The sequence below is a fragment of the Lycorma delicatula genome, chromosome 3, assembly GCF_047948215.1.
Source record: "Lycorma delicatula isolate Av1 chromosome 3, ASM4794821v1, whole genome shotgun sequence".
Taxonomy (NCBI): Eukaryota; Metazoa; Arthropoda; class Insecta; order Hemiptera; family Fulgoridae; genus Lycorma; species Lycorma delicatula.
Window position 1 is genome coordinate 51354389 of NC_134457.1, and position 22128 is coordinate 51376516.

Consider the following 22128-nt stretch of genomic DNA (forward strand, 5'->3'; position numbering starts at 1 on the left):
ATATTATTAAAATGTAATAGAACAGGAAAAAATTCCATTCCAAATAATATAGTCATAATAGAAAATTGATTATTGCACAAATATATTAAGTACTGTAAAGCAATCTGTTAGAAAGACAGCACATTAAAGAAGAGAATAGTTACAACAGAAATGTACAGGTACATGTTCAATATATTCATATATAGCAACACCCACAACCATGTAAAGATTGGTTTACAGTAAACTGACACTTATCTTAATAAGGTTATCAAACCTTATTTTTTCCTTTTTGAAATAAATTTCTCTTGTCTATAATACAAAAAATTATTACGTTCGTACTTTTTCAACACATAATTTTTAACAGAACTTATTTTATGTAACAATACAGTACACTTTCAATGCCTCTATTTTAGTTTTTCTTTGCTACTGTCCTAAAATACTCATCTTTACAAATATTTTTCAGAACTTTTTTTTGCTTGATAAATTCACTACAGAAGCTATTAATCCAATAAGACATAATGCATAAGGAACACAAAACCTAGAGAAACTGCGTAGCATATACACAATTCACTAGAAGTGAGAGTATTTTGTTCTATTTCCCGTAAAACTGTTGGAATTTATATTGATATTAAGAGAACTAATGCCTTAACTTGAGTAAGATACTAAGATCTTAATTTTTATACAAGATGAAGGTTCGCTTCACATGCATATAGTGGTTCAAAGTTTTCTGGGTGAATGTGCTTTCAAGAGGGTGGATTGGGTAGCAACTGAGGAAAACATGATCATCATGTTTTTGATATGCTGGTCAATAATAAGAAATCCAGATTTAATGCTTTGAGACTGCTTTTTGTTAAGTTTTACAACAAAGTTTTTGTTCCTCCCCTTACTGGTAGAATGTAAATGACTTAAAACCAGTCAGTAATGGAAGTGGCCTTATAACTTTACAGCAGGCAGAAAAGTTGTTGACTATTACAAGTACATAATAAACAATATGATTTCAAAATCAATGTTTTTAGGAATATATTAAATCTATTTAACCAAAACTTAAAGAGCATTTTTTGTATTTAAAAAGTTATGTTGCTGTACCATAAATAGTTATGTTTCTGTATTCTAAAATAGACAAACATGTTAGAAATTCAAGAAAATTTTTCCTTTACAAACTTTTATGAACAAATAAGAATTCAAAAGACTAACTAATTTTACGATTAAGGCTGTAGAAACCTCCATTGTTATAAAAAAAAAATGTAATTAAAAGATTTTTTCATATCCACAGGAGTGCAAAATAATCAAATTCTAAAATGTGTTCAAATCAGTAATGGGTTTAAAGTAGTAAAAGATTAAGTCACAATATTCAAACCAGTATATATATTTTTATAATTAAATCAAAACATAACAGTGAGAAGACTGCTAACTTTAATGCATATAGAGTCTTTTCATAAATACCTATAATAAACATTAAAACAATAAATACTTAACTCAAAACCACTATCAATAAAAATCTACAAAATATAATAACAAATAAATAGAAACAGTGCCAGTATACTAATATCATAAACAGTAATACTGTAACAATATCATAAAAACTATATAATATTTAGGAGTACAATATTTTAATAAAAATTAATTTTTTCCCCTAATAGATAACTTAATAAATCTTCCAGTTTTAAATAAATACACTAGATTACTTTTGTCAAATACATTAACTCTGAACTCTTAATGCTCCAATATTTCAGTTCTATGAAGGAGCTGATGTAGTAATCATAAGGATATTATTAGTCTAAATTTTTATTAAACAATAAATAACAATAATGTTATGAAGACGCTGTGATATTAGTTTTATAAATGCAGCAAATCATTTAGTGCTCATACTTTTAAAAATAATATAGTTTTCCCCAAATATATATATATATATATACACACACACACACACACACACATATAAAAAAGTAAAACATCAAGTAATTCTTAATTAGAATAGTTAAGTTCAATTATCAATAAAATATAATACATACAAAAACATTTTATCTTGCAATAGCCACAGATAGATAAATAATCTGAAAATTGGATTTTCCACCTGGAGAAAACATAACTAGACTGACACATTGATATACATAGTTCTAGTATGTATTTCTCATCCAATCTCTTTTGGATCTATTTTAATGTTAAGGGTAAAAGTTAAGAAATAATAAGAAAACTACTATCAAACCTTTTGCAACTCAAGTAACTTTTTAAAATTTTTACACTGGAAGAAAAATTACTTTGGAAGACTAAATTTTTTATATGTTGATAGTTAAATGTTTAAAATTTGATTTTTTTTCAATTAATAGAAAAAGCACTAAATGATAAAGATTTAATATTCATATTACAAGAAAAATTACAATCAAATGATAAATTACAATAATTTTCTTTCAGTATCATTTTTAAGTTCTACGTTACTCAAAAAATGTTGGCACAATTCATATATTTAAGGTACAAGAGGTAAATATACAGTAATTTTTTTGGTGTAAATTTGTAATAAAGTGAATATAATACTTTATTTTTAATTACAAACTAACTTATAAATAATTTACAACACACATTATATAAATTATCTTATAAAATACTAATGGCAAGCACAAATATTAAATAAAATAAATTTAACAAAAAATACTGGTCTAAAACTAAATCATAATTCTTGTAATAATTATTTTATTTAAATAAATATATATATATATATATTTTCCTTTAATAAAAAAATTATAATTTTTTGATAATCATTTGGTTTTAAAATCCAGGTTAAGAAAGATATGAAAAGTAATTGAAGATTGTGTATTAGCATAATTTTTATTAGTGTAGATATAAATAACTTCAATTACATATCTAACATGCTGACAGTAAATTTATTTTTATGCATAGTGATTAGGAGAGATGAAGCCATTTTTCTTATTAATTTTTGAATATTATTTACATTGAGCATGAAGGTCAATCTTAATGTGTAATTAAATTTATATTAATACAATAAAAACATACATATTAAATGTTTTCTAAATACAATGTTGTAAACACTGTATGCATCCTCTCATTTCCAAACTATTTAGTGTAAGAAATCTTTTTATACATGTTTTTGAATTAAACCTGTTTTTAAATCTTTGATTAAAAGAAAAAAATAAATTGGAATACATATGAAAACAAAAATGGAATTATGCTGATTGGTAAAAAATTGCAGATGGTCATCACTTCCTCTGAATTTGACTGCCTTCTTGAAAATTATGTCAAGAGACAAATAGCCAACTTTAGTATTTTTAAGAATATATTAAAATTAGCAAAAATGTAACTGTTAAATGTGCCATTCAAAATTTTTGAACACAATCTCTTACATAAGGTTTTAAATGTTATCCAAAATTTCTATTCTTAATTTGCAGTAGTACAAAGTATTTCTTCTTTTAGAATAGTAATTCTGATATTTAATTATTATTTATTATATTATTAAAACAAAGGGCATAAAATATAAACCATATTAACAAAAACCTAAATAATGTACTTGTTTTTAGAACATTCATTATTTAATTAATGTGATTAATACTTACTAATTAGCTATATTACTATATGACATAAACATGGCCAATTAATAAATAAAAAAATCTGTATTTAAATATAAAAAAGAATATAAATGAATCATACAAAAACATATTAATAATTTTTAATTTATTTTATCACATTAATTAAAATAAAAATTTTACTCTCTTTCATTAATTTACTATATCACTTAATATGTAGTTTAATGAATTGTGTACAATCAAACAGAAAACAGGCTAAAATTTAATTCAGAAGACATGAAAATTTTAATATTGTTATTAACAGTAAAAGTACACAAAAAAATATTAAGTATATCACAAGATTTTTTTTCACCATAGTTGAAATTCACAAATAGTTGAAATACACTGATATTCTGCAAAAAAAATCATATTATATTTTAATCACACGAATATTGGCTACTGATGTGACCAAAGCATCCTGTCAGCCAAGTTCATCAATGAAGGACTAGACTTTTTCTGAAAGCTATATTTCTGAAATATATCTCCTTTTTACTATTGGCAAATCTGAATTTTTTTTTGTCAGTTACTTTGTACCAAAATGCATGTTTCTATATTAAATAATCTTATCTATAAAGACCGTAGCTAAAAAAATGTCTTGATACTGCACATGGGGAAAAAATAAAAAACGAACTATAATTTTTTTAATGATCAAGGATAACTAAAGCAGAAAACCTCATCAATAATAATTGTTTGTGCAAAGACTGGTTTAGAATTATTATGAACGATACATTTTATTGAAATTTTCTGTTATTCCAAAATAGAGTTAAAAATTCAAATAACGCAGCTTAGAACAATGTCTTTTATTAGTGAACAATTGTCAACATTTACATTCCATAAAGCTATTTAATTACAAAAATAAAAACAACTTAAATTTAAGCACCAGTGCCATACATAATACATTTTATCACTTTATACCAGCAAATTTATTAAGGCTATTAGGAATTTTTCCAATTGCAAAAATCAATCAACGTTGATGCTGACGATTTAAATTCTGTGGTATAGAATGTTGCTGTTCAGGACGTTGCTGTTGCCTACCATCATTTTCATTATCCTCTTCCTCTTCCTCCTCCTCCTCTTCCTCCTCTTCTTCTTCCTCCTCCTCATCCTCCTCCTCTTCTTCTTCTTCCTCTACATCATCTTCTTTATCAACAGCTGCACCATTAACCTTTTTTTCTTTAGTTAATTCCTGTTTTACTTCTACTTCTGCTTCTGCTTCTTCTTCTTCCTCTTCCTCTTCCTCCTCCTCTTCTTCAGATTCTATTTCATTACAATATTCTTTCTCTTGCTTCTGTTCTTCTACACCTGCTCTGAAGTCCTCCTTTTCTTTGAGTACCTCCTCTTCATCTTCTTCATCCTCTTCCTCCTCTTCTTCTTCCTCCTCGTCCTCAATATCATTTTCTACTTCTAAAATATCATTCTGTTAACAGAGTAATTGAAAATATATTTTATTCAAAAAATACCAGTGAAAATGGTTGTAAAAATACTATCATAATGGTTGTAGACAAACTAAGGAAAACGGTGAATTGTTTTACAATTGCCTTTTCCCCTAAGCCATATACACAGTTCGACATCAACATGCCACACTGAAGTGTAGAAGATAATCTGCCCTAATCTTCACTATGTCCACCATAGGGACTGGGATATAAATATAATTTTCTTACAGAAAGCAACTCTTGACTGGTACTTCTTACATTTCAGATGCTTTGCATATGTTCCAGTAATTGATTGGAATGAATAGTATAAAGCAATAAGTTCCTAGAAATATAATGGTCCTCATTTTCTGAGGGTTCTTCTTAATTGCAGAAAAACTTTTTGTATAAAAAGCAAATTTAAACAGGAAAAAGTCTGTTTTTAGATAACCAGGTGACTAAGTGAGAAAACAAATGATAAATATGGGGATTTTAAAATGATGAGCGGTAAAAATTGTCATAAGTTAATAGTTAGAAATTTAAAAAAAATATCACTAGTGTTTTTATATTATGAAAGAAGGAGATTACTCGTACTTTAACAGATAAACTCTCATGAAAACCTTTTGTCTCATTAAAAAAAAATCTATCGGGGCACTCATCTATAATATTTTACTTAGAATGCAACTTAGAAACTCATTTTTTAAACAGTTTCTTTTTTAATAAAACAGTTTATTTAATTAAAATATTTAAATATCATTTAAGTTTAAGCAGTAAAATAAAGTGAAATCATGTTTTTATGGAAATTTAATTCTTTTCATTAATTCTCTGTCATCATATTGAACCTTAATGAAAAAAAAATTATTTAACCATTGTTAATTTTTTTTTGTAACATTTAAATACACAACTGTACTGAATTACTTAGAAGCATATTGCTTGATCAGCATGAGAAAATTAATGAATGGCTGTCTTAAAATTAAGCAACCATGGTAGACTTTCCCTAAATTGATCTTTGATGACTCTAATTCTAATATGTTGTAACTGAATCACACTGAGCATTTAGGGTGATGCAGAATGGTTTCACTGCATCCTTGCAATTTTAAGCCAAAATTATACAAATCCTTAATATTTTAATAGTAGCACCTAATCCTAAGAAGTAGGTTACTAATTGCAGAACTGAAGTAGGAATAAATCCCTTCGAGAATCCAAACAAACTATCAGCATAATCTGAACAAGAAACAATCACTTCCAGATACTTTGCAAGTAATCATGACAGTAAAAAAAATTTCTTGAAATATAATACAGAACAATATTCTAATCGGTCATTAAGAGATTTCAATGTAACAAGTGTAAATAATTATTGATTTATGATATATGATTTACATAAGAAAATACTAAACCACTGCTATAAGGATAATTTTATATGCATGAAATCAATTTAACAACATGTGCAATCCATGGTAGATAACACAATATATGTCTTAGCTCTTGCAGTATTACAAAATGTACAGTGTGACTGTAATCCGAGTGATTAGAGAAGTTTACTTACTAATAAGATCACACACCTTTTTTCTTTTCCTGTTTAGCCTCCGGTAACTACCGTTCAGATAATACTTCAGAGGATGATATGTATGAGTGTAAATGAAGTGTAGTCTTGTACAGTCTCAATTCGACCATTTCTGAGATGTGTGGTTAATTGAAACCCAACCACCAAAGAACACCGGTATCCATGATCTAGTATTCAAGTCCGTGTAAAAATAACTGGCTTTACTAGGACTTGAACGCTGGAACCCTCGACTTCCAAATCAGCTGATTTGGGAAGACGCGTTTACCACTAGACCAACCCGGTGGCTCAAGATCACACACCTGAACACACACATGCACACAGTCAACATCCTAACACAGTCAAGTAGTAATATGTCAAATATGTATTTTATTTATAGTTTAAGTACTTTTGCTATTTAAAAACTAAAAACTGTCTTTATTTGAATGAATTAAAAGCCAAAATAAAAAGTATACAATGACATAAACAAATAAAAATTTACTTACCCTATTATAATTTGTAACAGTTTCTACTTCTGAATAATCAGCCAAAGTTTCTTCAGTATCGAGTGGAGCTGAAAGTTAAATATAACATAAATGAAATGTTCAGTTTACAAAGCAATAAAGTAAATATGAGTTTAATTCATCCAAATATTATGAAAAAAGGCAATGATAGTTTTTATAAATATTAATAGTTTAAAAGATTGATTGCAAGTTTATTGATTGTTATTATATTAAATCAAATTCCTTATTGCTTCAAAACAGGAATATGCAACACATCTGGTGTAATAGTTCAACAAACATCTTCTGGAAGCAAATTTCATATACTTATATTAGAATATTGTTTTATTTTTTATTTTTTCTAAGTGTAACTGACAGAAACACAGAACTCTTGACATTAAAGTAAAATACTACGTTCACAAAAGTGGTTTTGGCTTCAGACTTTGTTTCCTTGGTACTGAATGTATGAGTTTCCAGCATGCATATTTTATACAAAGTGATCAACTTAAGTTTCCTATCACTGGTATCAATACAATTATTACATATACAGAAACTTTGAATGGTGAACCTTACCTACTTTTTAACAGGCTTAAATATATATATTCTAAGTAGATATAAAAACTGATCTATTTTTCAATATAGGAACCAACATACTATATTGCATGTTGAGTTCTGAGCAGAATTCCATTTGATGATATGAGTATCTGGGTATTGTTTAGTAAACAAAGCTGTCTTTTTTATTACTTAAGATTAAATTTATGATAAATTTTCATTTTTTTTTGTACACAAAATAATTGAACAAAAGGTGCTTTCACCTTTCCAAAAAAATTAAATTAGGAATTCAGGGAGGCTCTTTTAGCAGTAATAAGATGAAAAATAGCCGTGGAGTAAACTTTTCTCAATCTTAATTAATGTACGTCTAAAACAAAGCATCTCACACCACTGTATATTTTAATGAATGAATATTCAATTGGTTTCTGACTCTTTTGGAAATAAAGAAACTTTGAATTTTATACCTATGCCATTTTGGATTGGGAAATTACTAGAGTTTTTAAACATATTTTTCTTGTCTTTATGAGAGCTTTAAAATGATGCCATATGATGGTTGCTAATTTAAAATTTTGAATTTCTTAAATAACAACCCTCACCCCTATTCTCTCCACCAGAAGGGTCAAATTTTTATTATTATTGGCAAATTACAGAGTAAATGACCCATAAACTCTCCTGAATTTTTTGTCTCCATCTGAAAGTTTCAGAATTAGGGGTTACAATTCTTTTGACTCATTATATATAGAAGTGGAAAAGTACATCCTTCTTTGGGTAGGTTATATGAAACTGAACAAAACCTGAACCCTTTATAGTGCAAACCCATCTACTATGATGAGTGTGTTAGGGCTGTATTAACATGTGTTTAATATTGATTTGGTACTGCACTGTAAAAGGAAAAGTATCCTAACAATGAAATCAAAATATAACAATTCCCACGTGGTCTAACACTACAAATCTTGCAATAAAATGGTTCAGTCTTCCCAAGATCTTGCTGTCGAGTGTGGTTAAATATCTAACCTACCCTAAAGCAGAGCAGGGTAGTTTTAACATAAAATTCTGGTCCAACATCTTTTCACAGACACAAGATTAGTTAGTGGGCAAACCTTGTGAAATATGAAGCTAATTCCACACAACTGAAATCAACTGCTGCTCGTACCAAGTACACATCCCTAAATTCAGAATGAATTTAAAAAAGTAATCTTTGCCTGTGTGTTTCTTTTACAATCTGTTATAAAATTAAACGTTTAGATGTTATATAATGATTCAACCACTTTTAAAAAACAGACTAGAAGAAGCAGAAGCAAAGTTCAGCAAAGTTGTAACAGATGAGATTTAACATCTTATTATTAACACCCTATTATTTTGTGTTGTAATAAAACATTGAATCATAGTCCAATCAAGACAAAGTTTAATCATACATATTTAATCAGCATCCTTACAGACATTACTACCCAAATTTTTTATCAAAGAATTTTCGGTTCTCTTAGTCAATATTGCATGTTTAAAATAAAGACCCAAAAATTTTAAATGTTGACATACCAGTTTCTACATTGCTTCAACAATAATTAATGTGCATTACTCATTCATGAACAAGGAAAGAACATAATATTGTTGTTTTGTTAACTAAGAATAAAAAAAAACTAGTAATTTTGCCCAACCTTCTAATAAGGAAACTGAATTTTTAAGTAAATGTTCAATAGCTGAAATTATTGTGATTGATATATACAAGGGATATTCAATAATTAAAAAGGCAAATTGATGTAGAAAAAACTTACTACTTCTCAACATAATCCCCACCAATATTAATACACTTGTCCCAACAATGAACTAGTTTTTTTATACCTGATGCAAAGAAGTCTTTGTCTTGTTGTTTGAGCCACTTTTCAACAAATTCTTTGACCTCTTTGTTGTTGCTGAAATTTTTTCCACCTAATGCCTCCTTGAGTGGACCAAACAAATGAAAATCCGAGGGAGCAAAATCTGGACTGTAGGGAGAATGTGATAGAATCTCACAACCCATTTTTCCATTGGTTTCTTGGGTCAGCTGGGCAGTATGAGGGTGAGCATTGTCGTGTAGCAATTTAGATCCGTGATGTTTTTCTCTCATTGCTGGCTTTACTTTTTTCATTAGCATGTCTGAGTAGTAGACACTTTTATTACGTGCTGATTACGTGGGCACCACCTTGGATGCCCAAGGTTGACACCTTGGGCATCCCAAAAGACGGTCAACATGACTTTGCCTACTGATGCTTGCATTCTTCATTTCTTTCAGACAGATGATGCTTTGTCTTTTGGATTGTGGTTCAAAAATGGTGAACCCAAGTTTCATCACTCGTTAAAATCTTGTTTAGAAAAGGGTCACCTTCCCTTTCATAGCGTTCTTTCATGTCTGTACACACTTTGTGTCTTGTTTTGTGTTGTTGCATTAACTCTTTCGGGACCCACCTTGCACTTGTTTTGCTGGACTTGAGTTGTTACTGATAACGTTATGAACTATGCCAACACTTGCTGCAACTGCTTTTGCTATATGTTCCAACAGTAATATGTCAGTCTTCATGAACAATGTTGTCAATGCGAGTTTCAAGTGAAGGAGTTGACACTTCAACTGGCCGGCCAGGACATTGCTCATCAGTCACTGTGGTTTGACTGTTGTATTGAACTGTTCTATCCACTTATAAACATTTCCGCGGTTCATATAACTTTCACCATACTGTAAAATCATTCAAGAAAAGATTTTAGCTGGTTTTTCACCTTCAGAACGCAAAAAATGGATCACTGAGCGTTGTTCAACTAGTGTGGAAACTTCAAGCGGACATGTCATCGTTAAATGCAATATTGAGGTTATAAACAAAGCAATTTTTATCCGTCAACAGTTCTCAGATCATTCCAGTGATGCCAACCTAAAGCCATGAAAGTAAAAAACTCCTCCTACAAACTGTTTCATTTCTACATCAATTTGTCTCTTTAATCATTGAATTTCCCCCATATATAATGTTTATATTCTGTGAAACCTGAAATCACCCACTCCACAGTAAACACAAAGAATTGCAATGCATTCTACATGGTGTTTATTGCAGTTATTGCTGTAACAAATTATATTACACTGCCTTGTAATCCACTGTTTTCCAGTATAGATAGTCTGAAAACTGTTGTCCTTATTTGGACACATAAATTTAGGTTGTCAAGGAATCCTATTTCAAAGCTCAGCATATTAACAACTATATGGCATTCCTTTAAGGTATTCAAGATTAATCTTTACAAAGCCTTGTCAAATAAATTACCCAAACTGAAAGACAACAAAAGCCATTGGAGTATTACAAAATCATCCTCCATAGCTATTTTTTTTTTTTTTTTTTTCAGATAAGGTATTGGATCAGAAGATGAACTGCCGTAGGGCTTAGAATATCTAATAACAGTGAATTATGCTGAGGGAGAATTTTAATAATAATGAATTAACAGGCCCTAATTTTTTTTTTCTATCACCTTCACCTTTTTGCTTATTCAAACTAGAAATTGTTTCAACTAATTTAAAACTAAAAGAACTGCATCATTTTGAGCAGAGATTAAGTTGTCTCATGATTATTTTCTCACAGCTAAACTGTCTTAATTATAGTTCAGCAATTTGTTTTATATCATTAAGCTCACTAGTTATAAAAATTATCAGTGTTTTGATTCAACTTAAAGGTAAACTGGCAAGATGGATATTTATCTAATTAATATTAACTATACTTCTTTTAATCTCAGTTCTACAGTGATATCTACCCATAACAGATTATTAACCATGTTTCTGACACTGGACTACCAATGAAGCCAAATATAGTGAAAATAACAACTGCTAATGATTTTTTAATACATTTTAATACTTAAAATATTCCAAAATAAAGAATTCCAGTAGATAATTCTTTATTCTTACCTGTCATATAATTTGTTTCTTGTTCTGTATTATCATATGCATCATCCTCAGTTTCAAATAAATGTTTTTTATCTAGTTCAACATCATCATCGTCCCCATAATCATATTTTGTTCCATTATGATTTACGGAAAGTGGAACCTCTGACTCTAGTAACACATCTCTAGAATCTTCATTTTCAACTTCTGATTGTGTATCAATTAAATTAGATTCTAAATTATTAATTTTTTCCTGTATAAAACTTTCTTCTTCAGATAATTTTTTCACAACTTCATCTACTTCTAGTTCACATTCTACCTCCTCTTGCTCCTCCTCCTCGTCTTCTTGTTCTTCAACTTCTTTCTGATTTTCTTTTTCTTCATTTTTATTCACTCTTTCTTCATCAGCATTAAAAACAGAACCTACAAGTTAGAAAAAAAATTAAAAATATTAATGTATTATTGGGAATCTTTAAATTTCACAAAAAAAGATTTAGCAAACACTAAAACATATGGAAATAAAGACAAGAATATGTAAATTTCATTAGATTTGACCTTTTTGTCAGATCCGGCTCATATGTTGATATACTGAACGTCCAATCCATACGTTTTCTTTATTATTTAGTTGTCTATTCTTATTAGCATTTTGAATGGGAAAAGGCTTTTTTATTTTTATTACTTTCTGTATAGAACTTCCTGTTTTAATTAAGTTACTAATACCTGAAAAAATAAAACACTCCAGTCCTCTCAAACAATATCTCCATTTCATGTATTTGCAAATGTTTGTTTAACTTGAGATAATAAACTTTTTCCTTCAGATGTGAGTTATGAATGTTTTTGCAATATTTAAAAAAAATTCTTTCAGTAGAAATAAATTACATTTTTTTCTAACTTCCTAATCAACATACTATTTCATACAATTTTGTTACCAACTGGAATTTTAACTTTCACCTTTCCTCACAATAATTGCAAATTTAAGAATAAGTTTTAGTTTATACATATATATATATATATATATAAACATCATCAGTTGTATATAAATTATATAAAATTACATGTAAAAATATAACAATTTTTTATTAAAATTACTATCATATATAGAAAACATGAAGTCAATTAAATAAAATAATTACATATATTTAAATATGACGTCAATTAAGAATTAAAAATTAAAATTAACTTTAAAAATAAAATAATTAGAAGATTTATACCATGTAACCTGGCCAGCCAATTTTACATAACTGAGTGGATTTGAAATTATTTATATCTGTTTTTATCTAAAAATGTGCTGCCATCTATTGCTGCTTTTATAATAGTGTCTCTTCATACTCTGTTTGAAAGTTGATCACATTGAAAATTCTTTTGTATTATGTATATATATATATATACACAAAAGAATTTTATATATATATACACATATACAAAAGAATTTTAATACTTAAAAATTACTTAATTTTAATACTTAAGAATTTTAATTTTGTACTTATATATAAGTACAAAAGAATATCTAACTTGATTAACTTTCAGACAGGCATGAAGATGACACTATTTTAAAAGCAGCAACAGATGGCAGCACAGTTTTGGATAAAAACAAATATAATCAAAATGTATACAAATAATTTCAAATCCACTCAATAATGTAACATTGGCTGGCCAGGTTACATGGTATAAATCTTCTAATTATTTTATATTTAAAGTTAATTTTTAATTCTTAATTGACTTCATATTTATTAAATATATGTAATTATTTTATTTAATTGACTTCATGTTTTCTATGATAGTAATTTTGGTAAAAAATTGTTATGTTTTGATATGCAATTTTATATAATTAGACCTTTTTCTACAACTGATGATTATTAATCTGATGATGCGGGATCCTGCAAAAGTGATATTGGGATAAAGAAAAGAAAAATAAGGTAACCGTCATTTCATTTACTTTGTAATTCTCTACTTGGGTTGGTTTTTAATTGTAAAAAATACAATATATATACAGGTTCTATACGTATAGTTTAATAGTAGTTTTTAGTTCTATATTATTTATTTAATTCATATTTCATGATTTTTCTGAAAAGGAAGGGTAATGGTGTTTATTAAATAACTATATTGATTTTTAAAGATACTTAAAATGAGTAAAAAGTGACTTTTAACCAAAAACCTTAATTCTGATTACAACTTTAAAAAGCTTGAAATGACAAATTTCAAATAACAAATTGTATTAAAAAAGGAGGGTGAAAAGAGCTGAAAAAAATTAATTTCAACCATTATTATAATTCTTCTTTAATATTGTTTATAACAGCAATCAATGAATGATATAGCAACAGTCATGACACGAGTATTTTAAAATTATTTCTATTTTAATTTTTTGTAGGAGTACCATACTTTTAATTTTTCTCCAGTCTAAAACTTTATAAGGAATAAAGTAAAAAGCATTCAAAACACCTTAGAACAAAACAGCTTTTAAACAAAAGGTTTTAAGTATTAAAAAACTAGAACCCCAGAAAGAAAGTATGTTCACGGCAATTTTTTCTGGAATAAAATCAAGAAAAAAGTTTGTATATTCATTATAAGTTTGGATTACGGAATTAGATATTCATTATTTAAAAATGTAAAAAATCTATATAAAAAGTAAAATGGGAATGTATAAATTTTTTAATTGTTATGCAAAATGATTTTTACTAAAAAATTATACTTTTTAATTAACAGCTCAGGAAAGTCATTCTTTTTATTTTATATTAAATAATACTTGTTTACGCTATAATTATATAAACCTGCAAAAAATAAAATGATCACTGACTAGGACCAATTGATCAGAGACAATATAATGCACATTGTTTCTTACAAAGTTTATCAATTTGCTGTGTTACATTCCTTCCTATAAATATGATGAATGAAAAGCATCTAAGGTAGCAGGAGAACTAGTTAAGAGGTTTGAAAGTAATAATGTTCATCAGATGGCCAAACTGAGTAATATTGTCAGTTGGAGGGCTGAACATCTACATTACAGCAGGCTTGATATGATGATGTGCAACTGTGTGTTCAACAAAGAAGCCAGAAGGAAACCACTTCATTCTGAATTTAGTTAGCAAGTCTGGCAAGAGATGTTCATTATTTTTAGTAATATCTGCATTATTTCTAGGACTAAGTTTGTCTTTGGAAAGGTCATATGTATATGACCTTAATGGTTGTTGTAACAACCATTATGGTTACAGCACTTAATATACACACAACAAATAGTAAATTATTTCATTTATTTAATTTTTAAACATAAATTTTAGACATAAAAAACTTAAATTACATTGGCAAAGTACTCTTCCTTAACATTTACATCCATTTAATGACCATCAGTTTGCTGTAGGTATGACTGTTGTCAAGTCTTTGTAGTTTTTATGTAAGAATTACCTTCTAGCAGGATTTAATGTTTTTAGCTGAATTGTATGGAGTGCTGATACATTGAATACTTAACTTTCTAAACACCACCAGCAAATATTAAATGTATGCTGAAATCCCAGGTGATCTGACTAGTTAATGATGAACTTGTTAACACAATTTCCAAGTCACATAAATATGTCTTGTAGAACCAACTTGTTGAAAAAATAGTTCCTTACTTGCTGGATGATGAGTTCAGTAACTAAACAGCGTGTCTAACACGAGAACATAACTCATTCTAGTGAAATCTTATTTTACCATATCAATTCAATAATAAATAAGGAAAAGACTGTGCATTACACAACAACAGAAATGTAAAGCAGTTTCTCATAAAGTTCTACAGGTTTTGTGAGAAACCATTAACAAAAGTTTTGCTTATTAACACTCTTGACAAATGAAAATGAGCCTCTCATTCTCCAACTTGTGTATCAGTTCTTGGTTTTCATTATCAACTATAACAAATTTGGTAAAAATTCTTAGGTTTGTTTGTTTTTTTTGATTTTTTTGGATCTTAAGTATTTTAGTCTTGTTCATGTAGCACATTATTACCTTGAATTCTGAGGGGATGAAAGTGGTGTAGGTCCTTAAGCAATATCTGCCAAATGAGACAGCCCTAATAACATAGTTCATATGAACTCTATTCAATGGTCTATGTACTGAATTTACAATGAATTATATAATTATACTGATCTTGTACTGGCCTATGTGCTGTACTTACAATGTGGCTATCTAATTATACTAACCTTTATCATAATTATCTTCTTGATCATGCTCTTCTTTTTTATATGATAATACATCATCACTATCTTCAACTACTTTACTTTCTTCACCAGTTTCCTTTTTCCCATTAGTTAAAACTGGATTACATTCTTCAACTGCAGTTTCCCCATTATGTTCTTTAACTTCCTGCTCAAAGACAACAAAAAATAAAATTGACATATCTTTATTAACAAAAAACACTTATAGCTTATTCATGCTATAAAAGAAAAACAAACATTTGTTTTACCAATAAAAATAGTTAAGCATTTTAATGCTGATGTTATTTTATTTATTTTTTCAATATTTATTTTCTAAATAATGAGCTCTTTGCAGAAAAATAGTTGATTATCATCATTAAATTAGCTGAGTATCAGTTATTAAGAGAGCTCTTCATATCTGAGATGAAAATGAAATAGATAAATGAATGATGTAAATGTAAACAGTTTTAATTCTGTTTCTTTAATTTTTTTTGTATAATTTTAACATTTAATTTGATAAAATAGTGTTAATTTACCATCTTGGGACAGTAAATAGTGTAAAACATAGGTGATCCAAGGTAGTAGTAGTGGTAGTAGTATTAGCAAATGTAAACGGAATGTGACTGTGCTAAAAAGGACTATTGGTAAGTGGTACAGAGGTAGTGGTAAAGGAAAAAATGTATGCTTTTAGATATAAAATATATTTGAAAAAATATTCAGCTGTGTCAAGTGGTATAAAGTTACGTAAATAGTAATAAGTCACAGACAGATTGGAAAGAAGTAAGATTGATTAACAAATTATATTTGAGTCAGAAAACGGCTATGAAAAATGGACCCAAACTGAATGGTTTGACTGAGAAAGAGGAGTGAGGCAAGGGTGCTGCATATCACCAAACTTTTTTTAACAAGTATATTGAGATACGGTATAAACTGCTTAGAAAATGAAGGGTCAGTATAGGAGGAAGGAAAATAAATTGTGTTAGGTTTACATAGCATCACAGATAATGAACAGAAAATTCAATAAATTACTAAAAAATCAGAAGATCTTATAAAAGAATGTAATATAAGATGAATTTTGGCAAAAAACGGGAAATGAGAAAATAAGATAGTGGAGGTTCACACAAAAGTAGTAAGAATTGAAAAAGTAAAACAAAAAAGAGTATTTAGGTAGAAAAGGCTAAAAAAGGGTATTTAGGGTAGAGGGAAAAGTCTAAAAAAAGGAATAAAAACAAGAATAGCCATGTGTACAGAGGGATTTAATAGAAAGAAACAATTACTATGTAGTACTTGACTTCATGTGACTTGAAGACTTGCAGTTTCATGTGAAGTGTTATACTTAGTGTGTACTTCAGTTTAGCTGTGAAATAACAATATAAGAACAGGAAAAAAGAAAGAGTCACAGCACTTAAAATATGGGAATGGTGGAAGATCAAAGAAGATTAAATAGGATAGTGTAAAATGGAAAAAAAATAAGAAGAGTGAATAAGAATAGAAATTTAATCAGAGTAATTCAAAGATAAGCTAACAGGTTTGGACATGAGGAAAGAAAGGCTTATTAAAACAGTGAAAGAAGGATCTGTAGGCATAAAAGTTAAAAGCATAAGAAAGAGTAGGTGTGAAACAGTAAAAGATATAAATAAAAAAGAGTAGGTGTGAAAGAGTAAATGTTATAAACAATCTAAAAGAAAATTGAAGCTATCAAGAACTTAAATGTTTCTCAGTGAATAGAGAATGGATATGGACATGATGCAAGTAACTTGTCTATAACGTAAAATCATCTGATAAAAATTAATAACTATCAAAATTAAATGTTATAATTACAAAAATATAAATGCTCAAAAAAAATTATAAAAATATTTGGAGGTCATTTCAATAAAAAATTTTAGATTTAAACCTAATCCAGTTTTAAATTTTAATTAATTATTTTTCTATATAGTTTTGAATTTTTCAAATTATTTTTGAAGCGTGGCTCTTTTTTTATGTAATATTGAAAGATAATAATAATAATAGATAATGATTTGATCCAGACAAAAATAAATTACAGACATTTTTGTATAGCAATTACGCCATTAAATGTTTTACCTTGGTTAAACTAAATTTAACATTGCTTAAATTTACATAAAAGTGCTATGTGCATTTTTTGCACATAGCACTTACATGCACAGGCAAACAAGCAAACACGCAAATACACACACACACACACACACACACACACACATGTACACACATACATACACACATGTATTTCTATTTTATGCAACTGTTAACACAATTAAAGTAATAAAAAATATATATTAAGAGGTAAATAGATCTACACAGTGGAATTTAGTATTAATATTATTAAAGCCATTAGTCAAGAGAAATTGAACAATGTTAATACGTATGAGTACTAAAAATATAAAAGAAAGTCATAAAATTTTAACATATAATTCATCTAATTATAAAATAAAGAGAAAAAACAGATAGATACTAATTTTAAACATGCAGAATTTACACACACACACACACACACAGTAGATATATATAGATAGAGAGATAGATAGAGAGTGAGGGAGAAAGAGGTATGAAGGATGATGTATTAAAATAACTATGAATTAGTATCAAAGATGATAACATAACATTAGATAAGCATCAATAAAAAACACACTAAAAAAATTCAATCTATGAATAAGTAATGAGTACATGTGTATGAAGTCAACATTTTTGGTACTGCTGGAAAAATAATTCTAAAAAAATATAATTTTATATTCTATGTTATAATTACTGTAGTATTAATAAGTTCTCTTCAGACAGAAGAGAACTTAGTTTGAGTACTCTCAAGTATGAGAAGTTATCATACTTGACAGATGGTCTAGTGGTGAGCATTCACCAGAATTCTGGGAATACTCAACTGTACAAAAAAATGTATCTGTTAAGTGGTTTTTAATTTAAAATCACTTGTAGTTCAAGTATAAATGTAAATATTAGATTAGATGAAACTTTTTGAAATATAATTATTCAGAGTTCAATAAATAGGAAGACTAAGCTTGATTATTATCTAAGTTGTACATTAATTATATAAAGAAAGCAGATACAATTTAAAGAACAAGAACTCTATTGATGAAATAGTATTTCCATTAATTATGTTATGTAATATCAGTCATCTAAACGTAACAAACTGCTCAACTATTCTTATAAATATTATAGAAGTATAGGCTATTCAAAAAAAATAATAATATATCAATTTTTAGTCACTACACGCTACATAAAAAAGATTAACTAGACAGTAAATTATTATTTGATGAAGAAAACATTAATGAATGGAAAAAAAGAAAGTAACTCACATCATCAGAAGTGAAATTGGTAAATTTAAATTGTACATCATAAGGTAAATATGATGAGTTACCTACTAAATTATGGTTTATTAGAAATGATTAATTTATAAAAATAGATGAATTCAATTCAAATTCCATTACATCATGTAATAAAAAATTATGGATCATACCAAGATGAAGCTGTCCTGTAAATGTCTGACTAAAATACTAACATATATATTTGAGCCCACTTTTAAGTTAAATGGATTTGAATTTCCATGTAAATAGAATTAAATTAATGTGTATCGATCAGATAGCTTGAGGTAGCAACAAAATAACTGTAATTAGGCTCAGAATCTGAAGTGAGACAATAGAATAATGACTTAAAAGTAAATCATGTGGAACAACTTAAGAGTTGTGGTATGCAAACATAAAAAGTTCATGGAAGCCAAAGAGATACCAAATTTAATTTTAGATGACACTTTACAGTAAACATACCTATTTCTTTTTAATCGTTAATAAAAATTTTCACTGTAAATTAAATACATCATAAATGATAACAAAACTAATTTATAATCTTGGTTAGTGAAAAGAGAAAAAAAATATATATGTAATTATTATTTCAGTCAATCTCTACATTTTGCAATCATACACTATGCACCTTATAACAAAAATAATTTTAATAAAATAATCAGATATGTTTCCTTCTTCAAGAATAAATTATTGCTTTAATGTAGTTATAAACTGATATACATTCTCTCAGCTCACCCTGGTAACTCTGATCTTTTCATATAAACTCAGCCTCCTTATTTATTGACCCATTACACTCAATTTTTTTTTTTTTTTATGTACATAAAATGTAATTCATTTTATTCAGTAAAATACTAATTCTTACTAATTTGTGTTCTAAGAATAAACTTCATTAATAATATTTTGTAGTAAAACTTTTTATTTACAATTTCTTGGAGACTTTCAAAGTTGTTTTTTAATAAAACTAATATAAGTTAACACAATGTGAACATACAACTCAGTAGAGGACATTATTAATTAGAAAATAACCAACCCAACATGTACAAATTACTAATACTACTTATTATTAAAGTTGTAATGAGATTTTTCAATGTGATATTTAAATTGTAATAAGCATAACTTATCTGTAGCAGAGCTCAAATGTAAGTGATTCGATATTATATGATTGTAAGAGATCATTATGTATAAATAATTCAATAATAAGGAAGGTGGTGTCTGTACACAAAAGATATTAGTCTACAGATACTGACAGTGAATTCTGTTTTAAGAAGTTATACTGATTACAATTAAATTGTAAAAAGCAGTAGAAATTATCATAATCGGTTATTAATTCTCTGTCAAATTTTCATTGTTAAAGATCTTAACCTTTAATCTTAACTCAATCAACAGATAAGTGTACGTGTTAACCATGAATATTTTAAGAAATTAATGCTAGAATGTCAATCTTAATATTTTTCAGTTTTTTTTTATCATAATTAAGTAAACTTAACTGATTTACAATGAGCCTCTGGATTTAAAGATACTTGTGTTTTAATTTAAAGTACATGATAATATCATATGTAAAATTTACTTTTAATTTTTTGTTTCTTCCCCCCCACCACCACATCACAAAGTCTGTTCTGTATATATAGAAAAAGTTTCATGCTCTTCTAATACTCTACAATTTACTGTTAAAAAACCTACCATTTCTGCTAAAACTGAATTTCCTCTCCTGATAATTTTGATTATTTTCAGCCTACATGGCAGCAGTTCTTCATTATTATCATATTACAATCTAACCAGAAAATTCTTACTCATAACAGTTTCTATCCAGTCTATTAATACAGCCCCAACATGTCCCTGACATTGACAATATATGTTGATATGTATTGTGAAATATAATGATTAAAAATGAACCCACAAAATGAAAATTTAAGTGTTAAATAGCATGAATAAATAAAAATAATAATAAAAAAGAATTTTTAATTTCATGACAAAATCTGAAACAAGTAACGAGAAAACTATTAACTGTATAAAAGCAAATTTCTTCAATTCTTTTTTAATGTTAAAAATGTCACAATTTAACTAAACCATCATCCCCTGGTTAATGGCTAGCAATTACCAACCACTTTGATAAGGGTAAAAATAATCTAATAAATAATCTTAACAGTGATTATCCTTTAATAAAAAATTTAATTTTTTTTTCCTTTGTTGGAAGGAATCTCAATCATTTTCTAATTACAATTATATAAACCTAAACAAAACTCAAAACTCTTTTCTATTAATGATGATAAAAACAAAAATTCTTTATTCATTATAGTAGCAGATCTTAGTTGTATTTGGTTTGAAACCCCTGTCCAAGAACAAACAATAAAGTAATCTGAGAGCCAGTTTTTTACATATGTCCTGCAATAAATGTCTAAACCATACATTCATATGTAAAGCATCTAATTAAAAAGAAACCAAATATTTGAAGCAGCATCAAATTTGAGCTTTACATGCTGCTAAGGATCCTGCTTAATAGGGCATGGACTGAATCATTAAAAGACATCCAACAACTTCAGTTCTACAATTTAGCTTCTCATCAACACTTTCATCCTGTTTTTCACAGCTCACAGACACTGGAACTTTAAAAACTCTAAGAAATAACACTTCTGATATTCATGTTTCTTTGTTTTTCTAATTACTTTCATCACTGTTTTGGTTGCATTCACCTTCATTATAACCTAGCGAATCTTCATACCAAATTTTTAAATTACTAGGCATGTTTTTAAAGTAAGTACAATTTTGAAATTAAAAATAAAAAAACAAGTACACTATTCTTAACAATTTTATTTTTATTGGAAAGCCTGTACTTTAATCTACTCTTATACATAATTGCCACCAATGTTAAGACATTTGCTGTATCGTACAACAAGCTTTTGAACACAGTCATCATACAAGTCTGCCATCTGACTTCATAACCACTGCAACACAATCGCCGCCATTCCATGGATTGCTGCTTCGATTCCGGTGTAATGTAAGCCACCCATGTTTCATCACCTGTGACAATTTGGCTTAAAACATCATCACCCTTTACATTGTACCACTCAAGAAAAGTAAACGCACTGCCTAAACATTTGGTTTTGTACACCTCAGTCAACATTTTTGTCCAGCACAAGCACAATTTTCGATAATTTAAGCGTTCGGTCATAATTTCATAGACAACATTCTTGAAACTTG

The 22128-nt window shown here is 27.8% G+C and overlaps 1 protein-coding gene across 6 annotated transcripts in view; it reads right to left on the reverse strand.

Moving 5' to 3' along the window:
• Nucleotides 1–1329: 1329 nt before the first annotated feature.
• The window catches only part of LOC142321589 (uncharacterized), a 74473-nt gene continuing 53674 nt past the window's right edge, over nt 1330–22128 (reverse strand). For all 6 annotated transcript variants that reach the window (XM_075359806.1, XM_075359805.1, XM_075359804.1 and 3 more), the window contains exons 8-11: nt 15611–15773; nt 11466–11864; nt 7010–7077; nt 1330–4971 (exon numbers count right to left, since the gene is read on the reverse strand). In XM_075359806.1, the coding sequence (XP_075215921.1) occupies nt 4519–4971; nt 7010–7077; nt 11466–11864; nt 15611–15773 (1083 nt within the window). In that variant the 3' untranslated portion in view covers nt 1330–4518. The remainder of the gene's footprint in view (nt 4972–7009; nt 7078–11465; nt 11865–15610; nt 15774–22128) is intronic.